The sequence below is a fragment of the Labrus bergylta genome, chromosome 7 (assembly GCF_963930695.1).
Source record: "Labrus bergylta chromosome 7, fLabBer1.1, whole genome shotgun sequence".
In the NCBI taxonomy this organism is placed as follows: domain Eukaryota; kingdom Metazoa; phylum Chordata; class Actinopteri; order Labriformes; family Labridae; genus Labrus; species Labrus bergylta.
In genome coordinates, this window is record NC_089201.1 from 2,995,001 (window position 1) to 3,005,606 (window position 10,606).

Here is a 10,606-nt window from a genome sequence, read left to right on the forward strand (position 1 = left end):
TGGCTTCAATTACCGGGTCTGCTTGTTTTGGAGAGAAAGGGAACTTTGGCAAGTCAAAAAAACACTTTCCCAGTGAAATGGTTCCCAGGCCCCCGCAGGACGGCTCACAGACCAAATGAGGAACTAACTTCTCGGGAAGTGTCCATGTGACTCTCATAGCATGTTTCCATCTCATGCCAGTAACTCTGCTTGACCTCTCCTTCTTCACTGCAACCTGTTGAACCTTCCCCAGGAACAGACTCGTGGACATGCAGCATGGAGGCTCTGGGCCCTTCAGGGTTCTTCCAGGCCTAGCTTCTCCTGCATCTTTCAAGGTAAAAAACCAGCGTTGCAGCACATCCTCGCCCTATAAACATGCCGTGATAGCCTGGTGAATCTTAAGTCCCCTTCTTTTGGATATCTTTTCACACCTGCATGCAATGCTTGTAACGGCTTGTCAGCTGTCCTGACTTCATTTTTATTACAATTTTTTAAAAGTATGTTACGATTTTCCAAAATTTCCATACTGCTAACAATGCATAGTGAGTACTTGTCAAGGAATAGCCTATATAAATGATATACTTATGAACATTTGCTTCTACTCTAAATGTTTGGAGCTCACACACTAAATAATAGGAAAATAATAATACTAACTACTGTCGGCAACAGTGCAAAAGCTCTGTATACAAAGTGGATCCTACCATAAACTGATATTCTGTGAGCAGGAAAAAGAACATGAAGAAGCCTAAGCATGGTAAAACATATTAGACAATAAGCTAAAGCCTACTGCATCCTGTCTAGAACCTATATGCACACCTGACTACTGGATTGAACGACTGTATGGAATGAGTCTCTGACTTCTCAGCAAACAGCAGAACTATGAAAAAACACACACACGCACACACATTTGTCTTACATGGACTAAAAGGTTACATACACATTTGGGCTGGAGAATGCAATCTTTGTGCACAGATGCCCTATATTTTGTTAATAATAATGTAGGGGCTGTATATATTATTTACTTATTTACCTCTGTGTGGTCTCCCCTGCTGCCCTTAAATACAGTATGTTATGTGGCTGTGGTAGGGCAGGAAAAGGAATCACCTGTGTGAATGACAAAATAAATATGATATGATAGAACAAAACTTTAATTAATGCAAGTCTGGAAAAAGCAAGGTTAGGCAATTCTAGCTAGACTCAATGTCACTCTCAAAGTGTGCATTTGACATAACATCATTTGAATTGTCTATCTAGCTAAACAGCCATATCACTGTGCCCAAATCAACATTAGGACTTTCACCAACAAATGAAAGGTCACGTTTACAGCAGCCTATATTAGAGATTTTAAGAGCAAATTGAATTGAAATGTGTTGTCTCACTCATCTCTCATTGAATTGGATCGATGATTATCACTTACGTGACCAATAATGTAATTGTTATATTCTCCAAAACGTTGAAGTCCTTCAGTGTTGTTGTAATTAGATGTTATTTAGTAAACAAGTCGCATGAACCATAACAAGGGGCTTTGAGTGTTTACTTATCACTATGGTTTCAAAGTTTAGATACAGGCTGATCACATCCATCGCATTCATTTCAAATGGGGTACATAGTTTTGTGTGAACTAACTTCTACCAGTTCAATTATATGGAGTTCAGTCAGTTCAGTCAAAAAAGAAAATGTCACACATTTTGGAGTTTAAGAGTACAAATAAAATAATAAATAAATCCTGGGTCTAAAGGCAGCACAAATATGTGTCACTCTGACGCCTTGGCCACACTGCATTCCTGTACATGTGCTTCTGGAAACCTCTTGCTTTTTATTTATGCGTCCATACTGACAGATTAGAGCTCTCTAACCTCTAGCTGTCACCATGCATCATGGGTGTCTCTCCTCTTTATCACGTCATGCTTAGTTCTCACACTTTGAGAGTGAACATAACCTTTAAATAATAACATATCGCCTATGGTTTCACTTTTTGTGTAGAATATGTCAGACCGGTGAAAAAAACAATACAATGGCTGCATTAGTTTAATATTTCTGGCTTTACTAAATACATTAGGAATTTAAGATGATGTGAAATGATATATTAATTTATTGATTACTTTTATCAAACTCTAATTTGCCTGCCCGTAACAATTTGGCCACACTACATGTGAGGCTACAGACACATGCTGCTCCTTGCTAGCCTCATCTCTGAACAAACCCTGCCCTCTAGTGTCCAAACCCGCTCATAAAACCTCCCCTAGTCCATGGGCTTCCTGAAGTCATCAGAGAGCAAAAGGTGCAGGGCTCAGGGAAGCAGACAGAACATGCGAGTCCACTGACCTCAGCAACTATAAGCAGAGACTTCATTCTCAAGTTTCTTTTTTTAACTCACTGCTCTGCCCACCTCCTCCTACACCCTCCACCATCAGTGACAGTGATTTAGGATGGTTTTGATGATTGTGCCTCTGTCTGTCAGCACGTGTCCCATCAGACTTGCTTGTATTGTACTTACTCTTGGGATAAAACTAAATGAATTGTAGAATTTGCAGGATGGTGCTCTCATGGAAGATAAGGCTAAAGGAGCAGCTCATGAAGTGAGTCAGCAGAAGCACTGTCTATGTGTGCACATCAGAGCATCTGGAGTATAATGCACAGGTTGAGGTCGGCAGTGAGACCCAGGCATGAGATCTCTTTTCTTTCTCTTTACACACTTGATGAACACTGATTAACATTGTTGACTTCACTTCTTTAATTGTTAGGTCACTAATATAAGAGCTGAGTTTTATTAAACAAGTAAAAATGTGATATAATGTGGCTGGGATGCAAGCCAGTGTTTTTAATTATGGCGGTTTAAGGTGCAACTATGGAGAACTGTTTTTTTTTTTGCTAAATATAGATCAGCTTCCTTAACCCTTTCTCTTCATATTCAATTTTACTAGTGAAGGTATACAGTATAGAACAACGACTGACAGATCTTTGAAATGCATGCTTATGTATCAATGCTGGGAATCTCCCCTGTTGTCAGTATCTTATGGAGAATCTTTTGGTAGAATGGGGAGAAGACGAGCTTGTTGAAGTTGACCAGGCGACTGAATCGAACAGCCAGCTCTTTGAGCTCCCTGCTGACTGGAGTCAGACCTCCTGGGAGAGAAGGGCTCTTATGTTGACTGGACTCAAGGGAAGCCAGGAGATAGCTCTGAACTCGTGAGTCTGAGATAAGAAGGGAGGAGAAGAGAGGACATCACTGTCATTGCAAAATAAAACTGAACATTTAACACAGTTAATCAGATGCTGTGAGCTTTACTACTTCTCATATGGAGAGTGAGACCCAGTGAAGACCATATGAATGATAGATTTCCAAACAGGCATGGCGTTTTAAACAGATTACTTCCAAACATTTGTAGCTATACTACACTTGGCTACAGGTACAAAGAAACACTTCCTTCTAACAGGCAGAAACCTTGAGCCCAACCAGAGGCATTGGTGAACAGCCATCTGATGCATCTTGATGGGCAGATAAAGTAAGAAAGATTGCCTACAATCATCTAATGTGGTAACTTTCTTCCCTTAGTTTAAACAGAAAAAGTTATTGGTCGTTTTTTTGTTGAAAATCTACACATTTCTTTAAGGTATATCTAAATGATCATGATCTTCATCTTACCAATCAGCTTGCGGACTGTGTTGTCTGGCTGGATGGTGGCTGAGATTTGTCCCCTGAAAGTGTTCTGTTGTTCAGCTGAGAAGGGAGCATATCCATGTTTGCTAAGACACTCCGTCAGATCAACGCACAGTTTCTCCCCGATGGTGGCTAAGGCCTCCTGTTCACTAAATGACCTTGGAATCGGCAACAAAAAAAGTATGTAAGAATATAAACACAACTTTGGTAACAATATTACCACCTTTTAAACAATTGCACAAAAAAACACGGACGAAGAAAGCAAAGAACCAAAATGCAACCAAAGGTAGCAGAATGAAAACAGAACCTACATATCCTGTTTTTTCGACTAAGTCCAGAATGTTATCATTTATACAATTATTGCTAAAACATCAGTTTGTATGTTGTAATAACATTCTGTCTTCTCTGAGCATTGGGAGCAAAAAGGCGGCAGTAGTAGGTTCTGCACAGTTTGGGTTGGATCCGGAAAGGTCACTGGTTCAAGTCCTGGTACTGACCAAATATGGAATTGGGACTGCTTGGTGAGAGTTGCCAGTCTTACTTCTAGGCCATTGCTGAGGTACCCTTGTCTTAGGCTACAAACCCACAGCCTCCTCGTGTAGCCTCCTCAGTCTGACATCTAGGTACTGTCTGTGTATGCTGAGCCTATTTGTATATCATATCTCACAAAAACAGTGATTCATAAAAAATATATCTGTAACAGACAATTATGTAAATGTGTATTTGTAAAAGATGCCAGAAGGACTTGACAAAATGTCAGTATTTGCTGACGGTCTGCTTTCTCTGTATGAGAGTTGCAAATTTGACAGCAACCAAATGCAAAGCAAGCAATTTGATATTTTATAACTGCTGTGTTGTTTTCATTTACAACACTCGCTCACAATCTCTCCTTCTGCACTAAAGGCTCTTTCATGAAGGCTGCATGGATTGTTACAATCAGTGGAATATGATACACCTTTACACTACCCCTGTTAAGAATACAAATTGTGATATTTACAAAGATTACAACAAGCTCAGGAGTTTGTGTAACTTACAAATATATTCACTTGAGTTTCATAACAGGAGGATTCATTATCTGTACTTCTGAAGCCAAACTGACCAGATAAACTCCCCTTGGATTGGTTTGAAAAGGGGCTGTTTTTCACGTCTGTATCCTCATCATGCTACTTTATTTTTTTCTTTGATGGACTGCCCATACATCACATTTCCTGTTCATGTCACTCCAAGCCAATGGATGCATAGTGTATGCATTATTGTAGTTGATGCACAAAAATATAGGACATGTAACTTCCCATACTTAGTAGGGCACAGAGCATGATTATCTTGTATGATTAACAGATAGATCAGTGTTATATCATCCGTCATCTCATTACACTGTGATATTATCAAGTTCCTAAAACTGGCTAGCCCCTTCTCACACTCTTCCCTGGTCAATGCTGGATCATCACATGTTGAAAAATATAAATACAGTCTCCCTTACTAAATAAATACTGACTCAGTTATATACTGTATTTTATGCAGAAGTGTCTTAAGCTGAAACTACCTCTTAAGCACTTAAAGAGACAAGCCCATTTCATTAAAAAAAAAGCTGTTTTAACAAGACAAATAAAGGATCAGTCAAATATGAGAGGTGAGTGGTTTGTTACTCCATATAATCTTTGCAATATGCATTTGATCTGACATTCAACAACACAGATCTAGATCACTTATCTAGGACCCATGACCATTTAAAACAAAGAAAAGGCAATCAGCAATACTTATAAAAGTGAAAAAAATACTTTGGGTAACAATAAAAGTACTAGTACTCACGGTGTGTGTATGTTTGCAAGCATGACATTGACAGTGTTTTTAAGAGTCTCAATAAGCCCTGGGAGGCCAGAGATAGCTTCTCCTGTGGACGTGTAGACGATGAGGAGCACAGAGGAGAGCAGAACTAACTTCTCAGCCTCCTGCTGCATGTCCTGGAAGCGAACCTGATCCATCAACACTGTCTAGAGACGAGGGGAAATACTGTTTCATACAGGCTCAGTAAAAAAAAGATAAACAACTTCAAGAAATGGAAGTGAAAAGATGTTTACCTCTGGGAATGGGTCAGACGCGTGATCCCACTTCAGCAGGAGTAGATAGGCATGATTATGGACATCAACTGGACTGAGTGAGGGAGGCTCAGATGAGGCAGAGCCAGTCTCCCTGGCTTCTCTCAGAGATCTCATTGAGTTCTCAAGCCACTTCTCAGTGTAGTCTAAAGCATCTAAAAAGAACAGATCACTTCAGAGAGCTGTATGTATATGTATGTATATATATATAAATAAAAGTATCAGTTTCTCTGATGTTCCTATTCATAGGTATGTGTTTCAGTAAAATGAACAGTTTTGTTTTATTTGATCAACTACTGACAACATTTCTCCCAAATTCCAAATAAAAATATTGTCATTTAGAGCAATTATTTGCAGAAAATGCCAAATGGTCAAAATAACAAAAAAGATGCAGTGTTTTCAGACCTTAAATAATGTGTCTTAAAAATGTTAAGGATGGAAGCAACCTGACGCAGACACTCACTGTATCCCTCTGCCAGTAAAGCCAGAATTTAGCCCTTCTTCTTTTCCTCACTCAAAACTTTTCTTTTCAACTCTTTTGGCATGGTCAATAGTTCTGTTTTTTTATTGCGATTACTTTTGAGGCACTACTAGCACTGTTTGTGCCATCCAGCTGGTCCTATTGCAAGAGGATAGTGATGACCACAGCAGTGGTTTTTATACTTTTCCTCTTTTAATAAGATTTGGTTCAGGTGATCACCTAAACAGTACCTCATTAAGTAGAACGAGGTGCAGTGGTCTCTTTGTTTTTTTCCAGAGCTGGTAAAAATATACACACACACACACACACACACACACACACACACACACACACACACACACACACACACACACACACACACACACACACACACACACACACACACACACACACACACACACACACACACACACACACACACACACACACAGTCTATATAACACAACTTATATTATGGAATACGTATTACTTACTGGGTTGCTTCTCTAAAAAGTCCCCGAATTTGCTCCTCTCATACTCAGCTGATTGCTGCATTAGATGAGGCCTAATGCTGCTCAGAGCAAAGTTAGCCATGTCCATCTTCATCAAATCCAGTACAGAGAATATTGCCCTGAGAGAGAGGATGGCAGAGGAAGGCACATACACAGAGAAAACATAGATTTGTCACAAAATTATCTTTTTGAGTGTCTCCAACAGCACTGAAACTCAAAGTAAAATTGTTGTTGGGTTAACTGGACATTCATCAGAAGTATGCTTTAAGAACTATGAACAGTAGATATCAATCAGCACAGCCACGGTCTCACAATGTGGGAGCTCAAATGAAGGAAACAAAGCTATGTACCACTGTACACTGAGAAACATCCTACATCTTAAAAAAGTTCTTCATATAATCAGTGTAAGTGTCAGCTAGAATTTGAACCCACCCCTTCCCCTTGAGGTCAGATAGTCCTTTCCTTTGGGAAAACTTTTTTATTTGTACAACTGTTCTTGGTTCCTATACATGCTATCTGATGTTTTACACTTTATACCAGCTGTTAAGGTAAAATAATGTTTGTTTCCAGCTCAGAGTATCCTGTCTGAGATCAAGGTTTAGAGATTATACAACAAAGAATAGTATAGACTTCAACTTGTATTTTTTGACTGAGAAGGCTAAGTCTCCAGCTAGCTTATCTAAACTGATAACAGTCTACTGTAAGGGATATATAAAACCCCACTTTAAGAAGTCCCTTTAAGGCTTCACTGATGTGGAGATGTGTCCCTCCAAGACTTCTGTCCTGTGTTTGAGTGGAATAACATTTTAGGCCTGTAACAAACAGAACTAATGATTGTCTGTCTTAAGGCTTACCTAAGTAGAGGAATAATACCAGTGATCTCCTTCAGGTTATTGATGTCCTCATCTCTGCAGGGGGCGCACAGCGAACCCATCATCCCCATGATGAAATCGGACAGTTGACTGATGTCAAGTGCTCCATTGTCAGCCTGCTGCTGTAAGAGAGGCAGGTCCAGAACCTCCTCTATACGGGAGCGCAGACGTCCTTGGCCCGTTTGCAAGAAAGACAGTAGCGTCTGGGAGAGACGTACGATGACGATTGAAGACGGGCAATATAGAAAAGACAGGAATAGAAAAGGTATTGTAGTATATGCCGACATATGGTAAAGCAGGGCAGCCATGACCTTCTCAAAACACAAACTACAGGACCATATGTGAAGAAAAAAGATGGCAACCACAATCAAAAGTCAAGTGTCATGAGGCTTGTTTATCTCCTACATTAAAAAAAACAACACTCTGCTTCACCTTTTTAATCTCAGCCAGCAATTTAATGGCATTTTCATACTTTGGTGGATCCTCCTTCAACTGAGAATCCAAGCAATCCCAGAAAGCTTTGTGCATAATATCCTTCACTCTGCGCTCCAAACTGTACACAGACATGAGAGAGAGTGTTAGTTCAACAGCAACAAAAGAAGACAGCCACAAGAGGAAACAAACATAGAGGACTGTTACCTCCCCTCTGGTAGCTCTGAAGGTTTGACTTGAAACTCCTGGTTGACCATTATCTCATGAGCCAAAGCCATGTTTGTGACTCCTTTGGCAGCTTCCATCAGTTCCTCCACCGAGACAAACCTGGGAGGACTGGCTGTGAGGGGAGAAAGTCCACCCATGAGTCTTTTATTACAAAATTAAACAACTTTGGTGTTGTTAGATTTTGGATTAATATCTGACTGGCTATTGCATTTGTGAAGTTTGTATACTGTATTGTTTTATTATCATTATCTGGTATTGTAATAATATGATGTATTACATGGGTCAGCAATGTAAGATTGGTGTAAAGACATTGGAATTTAATCATGGCCCTAACTAAGGCAAATAAATCTAGAGAGGAAGTTTAATCCCATTTATGTATGAGTCATATAAATATGTTTTACCACATTTAATACTTTAACACTTTAACTTATGTATCACTGATTGCACAGCTCTGGACAGCTCCCTATGTCAATACTGTCCATTTACAACTCTGTTTTTGCACATTTACATCTACCTCCAGCAAAGTATGTTGTATTTAATCTTTCATATTTAAGACTAGAAGTATTGCTAAGTTAAATCCTGGTGTATATATTCCCATTCTTAGTTTTGATATTTTCAGTGCTTATTTACTTTGTATTTAATATTATATTGTGTTTTTTGCTCATATTGTGTGTTTGGACAACCTGCTGCTGTAACACCACAATTTCCCAGTTTGGGATCAATAAAGTAATTCTATTCTATTCTGTAATTATCAAGCTTCAACTCTTAAAACCATGGTTGTTGCTAGACATGACAAACAACAAATATGCCGGGATAACATCTCTGGTTTTTTGTGCCCTATGTAAGTTCACATGTTCCTGCTAAAGATGGCCAGCTGAGGAGAGCCAGACCAACACAACTTGTAAAATACTCCGGGCGGTGGTTGAATAAGTCCAAGCTGTAGCCAAGAACTTGAAAACAGTATGCTAAAAAAAAAAGTCTAAAATCTGATTGCCCATATGGACTGTCTAAAATAAAGTTCTGGTCACCAAAATCACATCTTTAGAAGCAGATATTCAGATAGCAGATGTTCTCTTTTGGTGATTGCTGATAGCAAACGATTTAGAGGTTTATGTGTACCCAAAAGCAAAAGAGGTCAAACTTCATTTATTACTAACCCTAAAAGCAGGTAAGTCATGTTCAAACTAGAGATCTCTTAATATCTGTGCCCATACACTCATAACAAATATCTCAATCTTAGATTGCTCACTCCAAATCCCATCCCTTGAAAATCTAAATTTCTTAATCAGAGTGGACCTTCACTTGAAATTTTCCAACTGATCTTGAGTCTAAATTTTTAAACATTAAACATTTCAGCCTGTGTGTGTTGCATGACTTACAGAGTGTAAAAACTGAGTTTCCCCTTGCGGGATCAATAAAGTAAATCTTAATCTTGGCACAAAATTTGGCATGTATGAGGTGAAAGCCTATTCCTTTGCAACACCTTAGGATGTGACTTTAATTAAACTATATCAAGTTTTATGTCATGACAATGAATTTCATATGGACTCTTAACTAGAGATCCATGTTATCATTTTAATGATGAGCCAGAACTTTTCATTCCTTTGCTCATAAGAGGATTCTGATACAAACAGTCATATCTTTCTAAATGTTAAGCACATCCAGTGTTTGTGTTTGTGTGAATGATGGTAATTGTTGTTCTGTGTAATCAGCTTCTTGGTCACCTTGAGGAGTTTCCCCTCTAGTCGGGCTTGGAGTATCTGCACAGACCCTTTTCCTCCCTTTCTCCTCAGAAGCATCTTGCATCCTCTCCTTTGACTCCTCGTCTCCTTCACACTCCAGGTGGTCTGTCCCCTTTGGCATACTAAAACAGCAAAATAACAAACGTGTTTCTCATAAAATGCAATCTGCAGGATTATGAATGCTGTACAATGCTGAAGTGCGGATGTTTTCATAGCCTACGTGTTTAATGTGAAATGATTTTAAACATGAAGGCCCTACACCAACGAGAGCAGCAGGATACTGTTTCTCCTTGTCTAGAAGAGAGACTGAACAAGCCTCTTGAGACTGCGGGGAGGTTACTAACCTTGTAGTCGGCAGCCCAGATGACAGTTTGGTAAACAGTGAAGCTCAACGTATCTGGTAAACCTTAGCTTCAGTGAGATAGTGCGAATCACTAAAGCTCCTCCTCACAATGCAACAACAGCGGAATTATCACCTACAGATTCATTCACCAACAACGGAAGACAAAGCCGAACACATAAAGAAGGCTTCCTTTATCTGTTTCATCCTACAAAAACGATAGTCATCCACTGATGGGCTACTAGCGCTAACTGCGCCTTTTCCGGTGTTGGGATGTGTTGCGT

At 39.4% G+C, this 10,606-nt stretch overlaps 1 protein-coding gene across 1 annotated transcript; it reads right to left on the minus strand.

The window, feature by feature from the left end:
- Window positions 1-1,104: 1,104 nt before the first annotated feature.
- On the minus strand, window positions 1,105-10,606 carry tcp11l1 (t-complex 11, testis-specific-like 1). The gene is made up of 10 exons (XM_020656345.3): window positions 10,327-10,606; window positions 9,965-10,104; window positions 8,220-8,352; window positions 8,013-8,133; window positions 7,563-7,783; window positions 6,691-6,827; window positions 5,719-5,891; window positions 5,450-5,631; window positions 3,626-3,798; window positions 1,105-3,174 (listed from the first exon to the last, which is right to left on the minus strand). Exons 2-10 carry the CDS (start codon window positions 10,101-10,103, stop codon window positions 2,954-2,956), a joined length of 1,500 nt encoding a protein of 499 aa, XP_020512001.2. The 5' UTR covers window position 10,104; window positions 10,327-10,606; the 3' UTR covers window positions 1,105-2,953.